This window comes from Rhea pennata, chromosome 1 (assembly GCF_028389875.1).
Source record: "Rhea pennata isolate bPtePen1 chromosome 1, bPtePen1.pri, whole genome shotgun sequence".
In the NCBI taxonomy this organism is placed as follows: domain Eukaryota; kingdom Metazoa; phylum Chordata; class Aves; order Rheiformes; family Rheidae; genus Rhea; species Rhea pennata.
This window is the reverse complement of record NC_084663.1, coordinates 116,545,737-116,559,684: the sequence shown is the minus strand read 5'-3', so window position 1 is coordinate 116,559,684 and position 13,948 is coordinate 116,545,737. Positions and strand designations below refer to the sequence as shown.

Sequence of the window (13,948 nt, the reverse complement as noted above, 5' to 3'; positions counted from 1 at the left end):
GGTTAAACCCAGCGGCCTGCGAAACCCGCACCAAGCTTTTTTTTCCTCCGTCTTCCCGTCGTTAGAACTCTCGGGCCCCTCCTAACATGCCTCCCGATACGCTCTGAGCCCAAGGACAGCAGGCCCGGCCAGCTGGGGCGCCAGCAATGGCGGCGAGCGCCCGCCAGCCGCCCCTCGCTGCCCGCCGCGACCGTTAGCGGCGCCAACGGCTACGGGGCGGGGCCTGAGCGCGGGAGAGGGGTGGGGGGTGGAGGGAGGGAGGAGACGGGGCGGGGCCGCGCGTGCCCCGCCCCCCTCGGCCGGGCGGGGCGCCGTTGGGGGCGGGCTTCGCGCGCCGCCGCGGCTCTTGGGGCGGCGTCACTGCGGCTTCCGGCGCGGGTCGTTTGAAGGCGATGGCGGGCGCGCTGTATGCGCCACCGGGCGCCGCGGCCGGGCCCGACTCCTCCCTCTCGCTGCTGGAGGCGGACGGCGCGCGGGAGGCCGCCGCCGCCACCGAGGAGGAGGGCGGCGGCGGCTGCCGCGGGGCGGCCGAGGACCTGCTGCCCATGGTGTTCCTGTGCGGCGGCTGCAAGCGGCCGGTGGGCGACACGCTGAGCTGGGTGGCCAACGACGAGGAGGCGGGCTGCATCCTGCTGCGCGGTGAGTGCGGGGCTGCCGCCCCCCCTCCCTTCCCCGCCCGCCTCCCGCCGCGCGCGCGCGTCCGTTGGCGGCGGCCGCGGCTGACCGTTGGTCCCTCCCCGGCTGCGCGCAGGTGCCTCCGCGAGCGTCTCGGTGGACAAGGAGCAGAAACTCTCCAAGCGGCCCGGCGAGTGCGGATGGTGAGGCGCGGTGTCGCGGCGGGGGCGCAGGTCGATGGTGTGGGGGTTCTTCGTTTTTTATTCTGTTTTAAGTAAGTATGTCTCGCTTACAGCATGGTTGAAACTTTGTCCTGTGCTGGCTGCTCAGCAATCCTTGGCAGCATCTACAGATGCACGCCAAAGCACCTCGACTACAAGAGAGACCTGTTCTGCTTCAGTGTTGACTCGATTGAAAGGTAAAGGTAGCGGTTTTCTTGGTGCCTCTAGGTATTGTATGGGTGGTTGCTGCAGTTTGGTATTTCTGGAATATCTAGAGGTAGCTCTCTCTTTCCAGAGCAATTTTCTGTGTTACTGCTGCTAGTATCACAGTGCTAGAGTTATAGAAATGTCATCTCTTGTAGAAAAGTGGAAATATGAGGTGTCTAGATGTCTGTATAAGAAATTGCATATCTAGCACAAAAATAACACTAGGTAAACAACAGTAGGGGTTACTTCTAGACTGATTAAAACGTAGGTGTTCTACTCTAACTGTCAAAAGGTTGCTTCAAGTCAGGGCTATTCAGTATTTAAAGGTAATTAGAAGTGTGTATTATCAGAGGAAAATATAGACACAGGGGCTTAGGTATAATTCAGACTGCTTACATGTGAAAAAAAGGCAAAAGTGAATCTTGAAACTTGGTGTGTACTTGAGGCTCTCACTCTGTACTGCAAGAGAACTGTAGAACAGATATATATATATATATATACATATATGTATATCTTAACACTCAATTGCCTAGAAACTGAAGAGATGATATTGTACTGGTTTTATTTGGTTTATTGCACTTGAAGCAGGTTTTAATTTGAGATGTAGTTACTAAATACTTTAAGTCTACATACCAGAATGTTTTTATCACTGTTACTTTGTTAATGTTTGGGTAAGTAGCCTTTATTTCTCTCTGTTTAGTGTTTCTGCTTTTTCATTAAATTTCAGTCTATTTTGTTCCATTGACATCAGTGTTTTCCTCCCTCCTTTGAACAGTTGTGGCTTTTTGTGGTCTTTTTCCACAGCTGCTACAACGTTTTGCTTTTCCCATGGCAATAAAACAGACTGTACCAGGGCCACAGAATGGCTTTTTTTTCTGTGGGGTAGAGGGGAAGGCAGGAAGAGGAAGGGGGAAGCAGTAATGATAACTTTCTTCCAGCTAGTGCAACAATCTTCTCAATGTTGGAATAACTGTTCACCTTATCCTGTAGCATCAGATCTCATGACTATCTTTTGGAATTCCAGCTTCTATACAAGTATTAGTAGTTCCGAGCTTAAATTTGTCTTCATTCCATTTTATAGTTTGTTTGCAAGATTACTAAGCTTAGATTTTTGTTGCTGAATCGTGCTCCTGCTTTGGTAGCTTGTTAGTCTCCTTGTTGAGAACAATAGATGAGTTTTACATTTGTGCTTTTGCCTTCAGAGTGAAAAGTGCATAATCTAAACTGTAGCCTATCAGTTATGTTCTAGGATCCTCAGAAAAGCAAGCGCTTACTGATGAGGAGCCTATAACTCTTGAGAGTCGAGCTGTTTTGGAAGAAGCACTAGAAAGGGTAAGACTTCATCTAGCATTGCCCATTGCGTACATGGGATAGGAAGTTTTTTGTATCCTTAAATATTTTCTGCAAAGCAAGCTGTAGTCAGTCAGACCCAATTCTGTGCACTTCTAATCTGCACTGTGCATTGTGACACTTCATGCCGTTAATGTCTTGTGTTAGCTGAGGTATTCAGCAGCTTTCCTTTGATTAGAATTTCAATAAGTATTTTCTGTTAATCAAATACAGTTTGATTCCCATCTCTCTCTGTCACTAACCAGAAAGATGGCTTGCATCCTGTAGCTTTGTTTTGCTTCTCTAGACTTTTTTAAACTCTGATTTAATGAAATTTTCTTCTGTAGAATCCTGTCTTGCATGTAAATTGATTTGATATTGATATTTATTTTACTGCTTATGTTGTTATTTTATATTGAAGCATCACTTATTAAGTGTAATTGGAACACTTCTATAGAAGAAAGTTTCTACTTACATGCTCCCAATTCTACCTTCCTGTATGATAACCAGGTTAGCTCTGAAAGCAGATACTTGTGCAGCAGAAGCTGAATGTGTGGAACTGACACTTAGCAAAGTGTGAGGACAATTGCAGCGGATTCTAGAGAGTGTTGAGAGATCAAATTATAATTGATTAAACTTTTAGACTGTGAAGATAGTGGGGAAAGAATCAAATAGAATTGATAACATGATTGACTTCTAACACTTACTGACGTCTACACTTTGTTTTGGAAAGTTCTGTTTCTAACCGAGTATCTTTCCCTCTTTACTTCATAGGCAGACACCATATTAAAGGCACTGGAGGCAAGACTGACTGTAGTTGAATCAGGTTTTGCTTCTCTTCATAATAATATCTGAAAAACTTCTGCATATGAACTAACTGTTGGAGAACGATGTATATGAATCTTGCACCTGTAATCCTCTGGAATCTATGGGAACATTGCAAAAGCCACGCAAAGAGCTGAAACGCAGGTGGCTCATGCTGCGGTAGAGCAATGCTGACTGAAAGTCATCATAGACAAGAAGTTCTTCTCTAAGAATACCCGAGAGAGAAAAATAAGGGTGTGTGGTTTTTTTTTGTGTTTTTTTTACTGCTTCTTATAGACTTTGTTTATATACAAACATTTAATTTTTTATCTCTGAAAGTAACATATTTTTCTCCTGATTCCCTCGAAATCTTCTTGCATCATCTTGTCTTCACAGCCTTTTTGTCACCTGTGCTGCTCCCAGACAGAAACAAGACAGTAACTGTTTTCTGCCAGCTCAAAGCTGAAATGTAGTAATCATAAAGAAGACTATTTTCTTCCTTTTGAAGCTCTGCTATGCATATAAACAAGATTGATAGCTGTGCATCTTTAAGCAAAGCTTAGTGTATGTTTAAATGATGAACTCAAAACATAAATGAAGTATGCTTGTCAAAGCATTTCATTGCTTAGTGTAGATATTTCAATTATTTGATTTAGATCTTCTAAATCTGTATATGTCTAATTATCAAGGTTTCCTAAATTATGTATATGTTCAAAGTGGTGATATGTTTGTTTTTTTCTTTTCTCTCTAAATAAAACAAGGAAAACAGTAACAGTCTAAGAGCAGAATCATTTCAAAAAGGGATTCTTCTGTTACTCAACACAATTTTGCTACTGTGAGTTTTCAAGTTTTGTCCAAAAACCTATACTGTGTTCTTCACCATATTGGTACATACTGATTAAAAAAAAAAAAAAAAGGAAAAAAAACTTTCCTCCCCTCCTTGTTTGTATTCTCCTTTTCCCAGATTACTATTTCGGTTTGAAATAGCATTCATTTTGGCCTTTGCCAATGGCTTGGTTAGTCTTTCTGTGTGCAAATAAGTAAAATAATCTACCTTGATTTTCCTAATCAAACTAGAAGCTGACTTCTGGAAACAGTTTCTTCTCTAATAAGTTTGCCTCTATTCATGAATGCTGCTAGGTAATACAGGCTTAATCATGGGTGCCTGAATACAAGGTCCATTAACTGTGTGGTTTTTGTTGTTGTTGTGCTTTTTTTTTTTTTTTTTTTCCCTCTAATTGAAGATTGGTTGATGCTTTCACTATAAACTTGAATTTTATTTTTATTGGTAGTGCTAATGCTTGATGGCTTGAGAGGCCTGCCTCTTTGGTTACCCTTTCTCTAGTTGCATGGAAGTTCTGAGACTGTATGTATATTACTGTGTATATATAAATAAAATCAGTGCAACTGTGAGAGCAGGGATGGAAGCCCATAAAGGATTACTACATATTTTTTTGAAATACTTGTTTAGTCAAATCTTCTGACAAAAAGGTGGTGACCAACCACCTTTTTTTCCTTCCCCTCATTCTTCCCTTGCCATCTTGCTATCACCTTTGGAAGGGTGAGATTTGCGTAATTGTTATCAACCTGGAGAGAGCTTCTAAGTGTATTCTTATATTTGTTCAATTACACGGTGAAATAATTTAAATGTGTCTTTGACGGTAAGAGCAGAGTTTGGCCTCAGCAGTACCTGTAGCTCTAAACCTGTTGCACTATTAAACATGAGAATCTGCTTATTGTGGTTCAAAGCTAGTTCCCTAAATAGCCTCATCAGTTGGTGAATTCCTTCTGGGATGTGTTTATGTAGATTCCTAGCACCATGTGTCCTCCTGTGTGTTGTCCCTATATATAATCGAGTGGTATGTATGTATGAGCAAGCATTAAAAAAAAAAAAAAAGGAGGGGGAAGCAGGTTTATTTTAAGCATGTAGAAACCATAACTAGCCTTCTTTTCCAGCTGCTGTGGGGAAGAAAAACACCTATTGATTGAGGAACTTGAAAGCTATAATCCTCCTGGCATGCACTTGAGCTCACAGGCTGATGTGACTAAAAAGAATCTGAATTGCAGTATGTGTTCCTGCAATGGAATACACATGGGTAACATGTCTTGAAAATGCATATTAAGTAACTATTTCTCTCCTTGGTTTAGTGTGTTATAGTCTTGTCTCTTCTCCATCAAATACCTGCATTTGCCATCACTGTATTTTTAGAAAATGTCTTCTAGCATATTGTAGGTGGGAGCTTTAGCGCATTAACAGGCTGACTATCTTAAAGGAGCTTTTCCACAGTGTTCAGGGCTGCCAGCTGTTGCTTTGCAAAGGTGTGTAATGAACAGTCTAAATTTAGGATTAATCTCATACGAAAAGATAATCTGTCTGCAGAGGAGAAATGTATGTGCTTGTGTATTCATACTGTTTCAAGAAACTGAAATAAAATCTCTCACAGTGAAGTTCAGCTAACAGATCAAGTTCTTAAACATATTTGTATTACCTTTAACTTCATTCTGTTTAAATGCAGAAACATATACTTCGTACATCTGAACATTTTTCAAATCTTAAGGAATACTAAAGTGTGTCGACCAGAATCAGTCAATCTCTCTTGTGATACTTAGCATGACAGCATGACATAGTCATATGCAAAAGGTGTTATTCTTGCTAAATAAATGGGACCAGTTACTGGGTTACAGTTCCTTTTTTTTGCCCAGTTTCTCAGTTTCTATCCTTGAATCCAGGCTTAACCCTCCTTTGGGGACGTTGTCTGTTCAATGGCAATTTCTTGTACTTGTCCCAGGCACTTTGCATTATGTAGTGTGAGGAAAAGCACATCACTTCTTTTGGTGAGCTTTTGAAAACTTTGCGTGCAGTTAATATAGCAGGGATTTAGTTTTAAGTAGAGCAGTGCTTTGTAGTTCACTGCATTTTGTAAAGATGAAGCGGTAATATAAGTGTCATCTGATGATTTAAAAATTGAGAGTTCAATATTCACTAATGCAAGTTTTACAATACTTTACCTAATACAATAAACACCCAAAATGCTGATAAGGATAGCAAGTAGACTTCTACGTGTACAGAATCCCCTAGCAGAAAGGGATGAGAATGGGGAAGATGAATAATGTATTCTGTACATAAAGAAGTATTCAAGAATGGATAATATAGCACATGTTCTTTGTTGCTTTTAATAGATAAATCATAGAATTGTCAATTGAAACAGTGATGAACACAAAAGCTATTATGGGTGTGCTTAAAAGATCTTTCTATGCATAGGAAAGAGAAAAACTAGGAATTAGCTAGAAGAGATTGAAGGTTTATAAGCTTTTTTGATGGAAGGAGAAAAGGGAATAGCCAGAGAGGCTGTATTTTAGTAAGCAGGTTATACTTAATATGAACAGGCCTTAAATGGTTTCTCATCTTAATGCTTTCAGAGTTCCTCCTAACTCCAGTTTATAAGTGCGACCCACTTGCTTGTTAGTTGGTCCTATCGTTCCTTTTCTGACTGTAGAGACTTGCTTGCTGAAGTATCAGTGTCTGAAACGCTGGTTACACCCTTTAACTGCTTAACTTAAAGGAAAAAGCCCAAACATCTATTTCTTTAGTTCCAGGTAGTGCTGACCTGACCTTTGTGTATGGCTTCGAAGACATTTTCCAAAAACCTCTGTTGATGATAAACGTCTTGTAAAACACCAGCGTGCATCAGCTTTGATGATCGCCCTGTGAATGGCGTGTTCTGGGAACAAGAATACATGATGTGTGTGCATTATCCACGCAGGTGAAGTCCAGCCGACCAAGGCCCTTGATCTTGTCAGGCTCTTGGGAAAGTTGCTGTGTGATAGTCGGGCTAACCACGTGGAACTGCTGCTGCATGGTCTGCAAAGCCATTTAGCAGCACAGACGCACTTATTGGCGAAGGCCTAGGGAGGCTGAAGGAGGAACATGAGAACAACCTTTCCTTTACGCAGAAGTGAAACAGCCAGCAGGGATGATTAGCAACCTCCATGTTGAGTTTTGGTATATGGTGGCCTGTTCAGGTGTATTTACCTTTGTTACAGGTAACACTTATCTAGCTACTGTACATTGGGATTTCAGTTCTGCCAAGATAATTTCCTAAGGTCAGGGACAGAGTCACTGATTGATTTTGATTACATCAAAAGGTTCAGGTTATGCTAAACTTCCTAGATTAGGTAGAGATTATTTTCATTAAACTTCCAAACTGACGCTTGCTGCGGAGGTTTGACATACCTTCTTGTGAAGATCTGTCATAGATGGGCAATTTTCTTTATTGAGAGTAGTAGCTCTTTGCTGATCTGGATGGTAGTTGTAACTCTTGGTTTCAGGAGAGGTCTAAAAGGTGAGATTCTCAAAACTCTCCTGTTTCCTGGCTGTTGAGTAGTGTTTGTTTTGGTAATAAAAGCAATAGAGATAATAAGCAAGAAATGAGCGATAATTAATGTTCTGGTTGGATGTGAGTTCTGCTCTAAAGAAAATTTGGAAAACGCATAGGAAATTATTAGCTGTGCACTGTATGATAAGCTGCAGAAGTCCAGCAGTAGTAGCTGTAAATGGCAACCGCTGCTGGTAATTACCAAGCTTAAAGAAACATGGAAACACCTGGGGCTTCCTGGAAAGAGACTGAGCAGGGAAGAAAGAGATGACTCTGATAGGACATAAGGAAAGGAAAGAAAAGCAAATACAACACACAACTGCTACTTCAGGTGGGATGGATTTCATGGGAGTTAGGAGAAGTGGGAACTGGGATGGAGATGGGGGCCACTTTTACGGCTGTACCGAGGTTCGATGAACATTCAAGAGAGAGAACAACCCCTGACTGAGGTTTCTAGACCAGGATGTCAGGACCCTTGTGTCCTCAGCAGAGAGAGAAGAAGAGACTTCTCCCCTGACTAAAGGTGGTGCTCTAGTTTAGAGACCAGAGCTGGATGTGCGAAGTGAGACGAGCAGCAGGAGCTGCCCATGCCCAGCATCTGCTGGTGACCTGTCGGTTAGTGCACTTAGGCTTTGAAAATTGGCTACCTGCAACTACTCAGCTACTTCCATCAGTGCGTGTTTCCCTTCCTTCCCAGCTGACAGGATAAAGAAGAGCAGGAAAAGAACCAGAGCTGGAGAAAGTGTGCGGGAGCAGAAGGTAAAGAAGAGAAAATCGGCACATTGCCTCTCCCGACAGGAAAGTATGATATTGAGAGAGTATGCAGGGAAAAATAGATGTGCAGCTTCCAAAAGGAGCACAGCACCTGAAGCAGTTTCGTTGAGGTGAGACTTGAATATCAGATTCCTTTAGGTCTTGTGTATGTAGGGAAGCTGCAGATACAGCTACCAGGGAGTAAGCTGACCAAGCAGATTATGATTCTGGAATAAAGTAGCTTTTATTCCCACACTGTGCTTCTGTATGGGGAACTACTCTGGAATGTGGATTGTGCACAGGTAGTTTCAAGTCCTTTACATAAGCAAGGCAGTAGCTCCTTAGAAAATTCTTGGGCTCAGGGCTTGAAGGCAGGAAAGGATCACAGAAAAATATATTCTATACCTGAACAGAAATGAGAAAGATAAAATCAATAAAAATGATCAGTGAAAAAAGTTAAAATAAAGAAAGCAACCAAAAGAGATAAATAGTGGTTGTTTTTTATTTGATAGCCATATAAGCTGCAAGAACTGGTAGTATTGCACTCAAAGGGAACATTGGCTCCTTTTATACGGAGTTAGGAATTAGAACTGGTTGTTGGTACAATTAATGCTTTAACAATCTAGCATGCAGCTACTATTAGCTCAGTTACAAGGATATTAATGTGTTCTCTTCAAATTATCCAATTATTGCTAATTTCCATTAATAATGCAATTAAAACTGTTTACACAGACTTTCGATTATCTGCTCCTCTCCTCTGCTGTGCTGCTCACCCGAGCACTCCTGATCCGAGAGCAGGGGCTCTGTTCCCACAGGCGGGGTGTTGCAGTGATTTGCTGGTGTCCCAGCACTTCACCAGGTAATGCGCTGATGCTGGTGGTGGCAGGTTTCTTTCTCCTCTGTGCTGGGACAGCTTGATGCTATTCTTACACATTTCCAAGCAGCTGCTTGCTAACACTTCTTTCTGCCTGGCCCACAAGTCTAGCGATATAGTTAGTGGTCACTTAATTTTATTAGTCTGTTACCATATAATGCTTTTGGGTAATAACCACACAGTTACACAAAACTAAACTAAAACTAAATCCAAGTTAGACATTGGTTGGCTGCCTGTTGGAGAATTTTGCCATTGCAGCCAGCAGATCAGACTACAGTCATTGGCAATGTGCTGTTACAGCTATAACCGAGCTAAGGAAGTTCAAGAGCAGACAAGCCCTAAAGATTTGTACTGCCATGCAAATACATGGTCTGTGGCCTGCTAATAGCAATGGCGATGCCACGTTTACTGCGCTACGGGGTGCCGACAGAAGTATGGCTCATTTCTACAATGCTGAGCAGCATGGCACCATCTGGGCAGTTCTTCTGTACGTCTCACGCGGCTTCATGGCACGTGGCCAGAGGAACGGAGCATAGTTGTCAGCTTGAAAACGAGTGTAGAAACACCATCTTTTTTCTTTCTTTCTTTTTAAATTAACAAGAACACTGAGCTCAGCCAAGTCACCCAGGAGACAAAACTCATGTAATTTTATAGTGCAGGGCTTGGTGCTTACAGCTGGGACAAAAGCACTGAGGCCGTAAATCAGGAAAGGTCCCATTGTTTTCACTCTTTGCTACATTTCCCCCTTTAGCCCCAAGGGCTAGTTCATATACTAGGGCGACAGGGAAGATTTGTTGCAAGCCTTTTGTAAACTGAGAGAAAACTCTCCCCAAATCTTTCAGCCCTGAAAGTAGAAGGTTCAGATAATAAGGAATTAAAACACAAACTCATTTGGCTTCCCTGACTTATTTTCAGCCACACCAGACTACCTAAACAATGTTATGTTACTCTACAGCATCAATGAATGCGCTCCGTTGGTAGAGCCACTTCACATTAAACGTTTCAAAACCCTTTTCCGTGCAGTTTTCTTCTCTGATAAGTGTGTGCTATGAAAGGATTAGAAACGGAAATGTTTCTCACGACGTTTAAGCTGGAAGAATTAAATAATGTGAACTGACTCTGAAGCTCACTAGCCGTTGCTCTGTCGCAGAAGAGACGCCTCCAGGGCCTGCCGCAATTAAAGGGAGCAGCTCAGGAGGCCGTGCTCTGTCCAGGGAGAAGGAATACTGCAGGCGGACGGGAGCAATTCCTCAGTTAGAGAGGTGGAAGGATGTCTTAGAAGCTCCTAAATGACAGCTGTTCTAGATAAAGAAGATGCTTTTACTTTAAAGAAGTCTCGACCACAGTTTAAAGACAGGAGGAAGGACAGAGGGGCTGCCTGGGTGACAGGCGTGGGAAGAAATGCTCCTGGAAAACCCTGTTCCTCTTTGAGGTCCGTGGTTTGGGAGGGCTGGTGATGCTGAAAAGCCCATGGGAAGGTCTGAAGGGCAGGAAAACATGCTTCGTTTCAGTAAAGAGTTTCAGCATTAAAACTGTTTAGCTTGTCCGGGAAACAGAAGTTTCAGTGCTGCCGGTCAGCTCGTTCCTGAGGAGCAGAAACTGCTAATGCAACAAACAGCAAAAGCAGCAACAGCAAAACGGGGCTTGCGGGCCGGGTTTGGATAGCCATCCGCAGGCATCTAAAGAGCCGGTGCGCCTTTCAAGGCACTGGCAGCCTTTCAGCTGAAGCCTGAGGGGATGCAGCCCAGCGCAGGCTCAGGTGCACCAGCACTTGTGAAAAAAAAACCCAATGCTTAAGTAGCCGTTTGGGAGCTCAGCTTTAGGCAACCCCTCTATTTATTTAGATCTTGACCCAAAGGACTTCTCTTGTTAACATATGCTGGCCAGGTTGATATCCATCCCATTTCTTTGCTTACCAGTACTACAGCAGAGAAATACCGGCTCCCAAACCTCCCCGCGGCGCCCGTGACCCCAGCGCCCGCGGCCTCCCCACGCTTCCCCAGCGAGGCCGGGAGAGGGCACATCTCCATAAGAGATTTTGCTGCTGCTTAGCAGCGACAGTTAGGATTTTGCTCTCTCCAAATCACTCTGCTCACTCAGGACTCTGATTCTTGCTACAAACTGCCTTTTTTTTTCCTTTTTCTTTCTTTCCCCTTTTTTTTTTTTTTTTTTTTTTTTGCCTTTTTTCTTCCCCCATTTGCTTTTCAGGGTGAATGCGCAGCCTAGCTGGAGGCTGCCAGCTGCCCCGCGTTGCTGCTTGAAGGTAGGAGGTGCAGGTTTGTTGAAAAAATACCATTTAGACTCCAAACTATTATGACTGAGCCACAAAGGAGTCTGCAGGACTCTCATCTGTTCCTCCCCTGGGGGTTCCGTACGGAGGTTGTGCTATTATTCCAGTGATGCTTTCGCTGAACCCCCCCCCCCCCCGAATAATACAGATTTTTCTAATCTTGGGAGTAAATTGGGGCTTATATCTGTCTTTTGCTTCCAATACATGAGGTGTTACAGAAGCAATAAATCTTAGCAAGCATTCATTTAATCCATACTGAGAAGGGAGTTGCCACGATCAGACGGAAACAAAACCCATATAGCTGATTTTTACCAAGCAAATCAAGGTGAGGTAGAAAACATGAACACTTGCTCCTGTAGGGATTTTACAAACAGAGCAAAACTTAGTATTTGCTGGCATTGTGATAATCTAGAAAAGGAGCCCCCCAACCTGGGTTTCAAATGACAAACTGCGCGCCCTTAACCTCAGGCTAATTAACACTGCTGGCAAGTCTCAAACAGCTCCCAGAATATCGAGTTCCTGAAAGGACCGAAGCATCTACCCACTGATCGTGTATTTAAAAATACCTTGGGACACAGCGACTTCACGCAGTGACTCCTGGATGAGGAACAACAGGGCCTTCTTGTTCCCACTCCAGTTGTTTTCTGCGTTTCTCAAAGCACCAATTTCCGTGACCTTGTATTAGCGCTGAGTAACACGCACCCATAGAAGAGCACTGGGTTTAAGCTGAACCCCTGAAAAGCGATTGCCCCCTGAAACGACCGCTGGGTTTTAATGACTGTTCTTCAAGCCCTGCACAGAGCAAAGATCTGTATTATACCAGGCCAGCAGGGCTTTTCTGAAAGCGGCTGATGAGAAAGGAGGCTTAAGCCTACAAAGCTTCGGGTTTGAGCAGGAATTAGCAAGGCTGGTGAGCAGTTTGCAAATGCACAAGCTCTTCCCGCTTGCGTGCCATCGGAAGAAACCTTTTCTGAAAGCACCTCCTTGCCAGCCCTGCTAAATGCAGAGGACTGGCTTCGTCTAGCCACGCAGGTCCCTGCTGCCCTGGTGCTGCTATTAAAAAAAAAAGGGGGGGGGGGCTAAAGTTGCTTCTTTTATCTAGGCCAGTGTCCCTTTGGCCCCCAGAAGGGTCCTTGTTCAGGTACCAATCCAACCTTTTCTTCACGGTGGGAGTGGGGTAGTGGCAGCCACATCTCAAGCCTGCACCAACCCTGCTCCGCTGGTCGTGCCACCCGCGACGCAGGCGCTCCCACTGCTCGGCACTGCCAAACCCGTGCGGTGGCCAAACGCCCCGTGGAGGAGTCACAGGAGGACCTGTGGCCACCAGAAAGGCCCGCGGGGGGTTTTCTCCCTCCTTGATCTCCAGCGCCGGCAGTCTTGTGCCCTTTCCCAGGAGCTGCTCGGAGAAGCGCATGTGCTGCCGGCAACCCCCAGCCCTTCCACCTTGCTCGCGCTCCTCTGCTGCCACCAGGGACCTTACCAGAGCAGTGGTCTCTGCCCGCGATGCTCTGTTTTCTCCTCACACCAAGATGCCTCTGTTGCCGACAGCCCTTATGACCTCAATATTAGGCAGGAGCAATCTTTTCTTCCTGAACCTGGGAGGGCTGGTGCAATCTAATGTCATTATGCACATGGAAAACCATCTCTGAAACTGTGAACTTCAGTCTGGAATTCACGATTTTGTAGAAATGGGTTTTCCCCAAACTATCATTTTTGTTTTCTCTTTTGCCCTTGTTGCATATCCTCCCTCTGCCACGGCCACAGTAGGAATCTGAGAGGCATAAAACTGGCACAGAGTGTGTGTTTCGCAAGTATACATCTAATTCACATTTAGGAATCATAGAATGGTAAGGCTGGAAGGGACCTCTGGAGACCATCTAGTCCAACCCTTAGCATAGCCCATACAGGGATTGAACCTGTGACCTTGGCGTTAGCAGCACCATGCTCTAACCAACTGAGCTAAACCTGGTTTCTTGTGTTCCTCTATAAAAACCTATGATCAGATTTTTTTTGAATGGATTTTTACCATTTACTGGTTTACTGCTATTGATTTTCACTGAAAACTAGGATGCCTAGTTGTCTCGTGTTTGTATGATCAGATCAGTGAAGTCCACTGGAAGTGGTATTAGGCCCTACTCATGTACCGTTCTTTTGAAATGGTCGAGCCTGTCTGATCTGAGGACATGCACAGGAGAAACCTTGAGGAGAAACCATGGGCATGTTGCCCCATCACTGGACACTGTGTCAGCACAGAAGTCAGATAATACCGTACAGACATTACTCTGCATGAAAAGGGAGCTTGAGCAGATATTTTAAACACAGCTTTTGGCCAGACATACCTCCTTGGCCTTTAAGAGTAATAAAAAAAGAAAAGAAAAAGATTAACTTCATGAGTAAACAGTCACAACCATCAGCCACTCACAAGCCTGACCAGATGTAAAAGATAATTTTGTTGTGTCAGGGTAAACACAGGGGCTAT

The 13,948-nt window shown here is 44.0% G+C and overlaps 1 protein-coding gene and 1 non-coding gene across 2 annotated transcripts; one reads left to right on the top strand and one right to left on the bottom strand.

The window, feature by feature from the left end:
- The first annotated feature begins 336 nt into the window (after positions 1–336).
- MIS18A (MIS18 kinetochore protein A) lies at positions 337–3,857 on the top strand. The gene is made up of 5 exons (XM_062573258.1): positions 337–639; positions 752–818; positions 911–1,033; positions 2,282–2,375; positions 3,147–3,857. Exons 1-5 carry the CDS (start codon positions 393–395, stop codon positions 3,225–3,227), a joined length of 612 nt encoding a protein of 203 aa, XP_062429242.1. The 5' UTR covers positions 337–392; the 3' UTR covers positions 3,228–3,857.
- A 9,507-nt stretch (positions 3,858–13,364) lies between these two features.
- On the bottom strand, positions 13,365–13,435 carry TRNAS-GCU (transfer RNA serine (anticodon GCU)). Its single transcript has one exon. It is a non-coding gene; the product is annotated as a tRNA-Ser (tRNA).
- Positions 13,436–13,948: the final 513 nt, after the last annotated feature.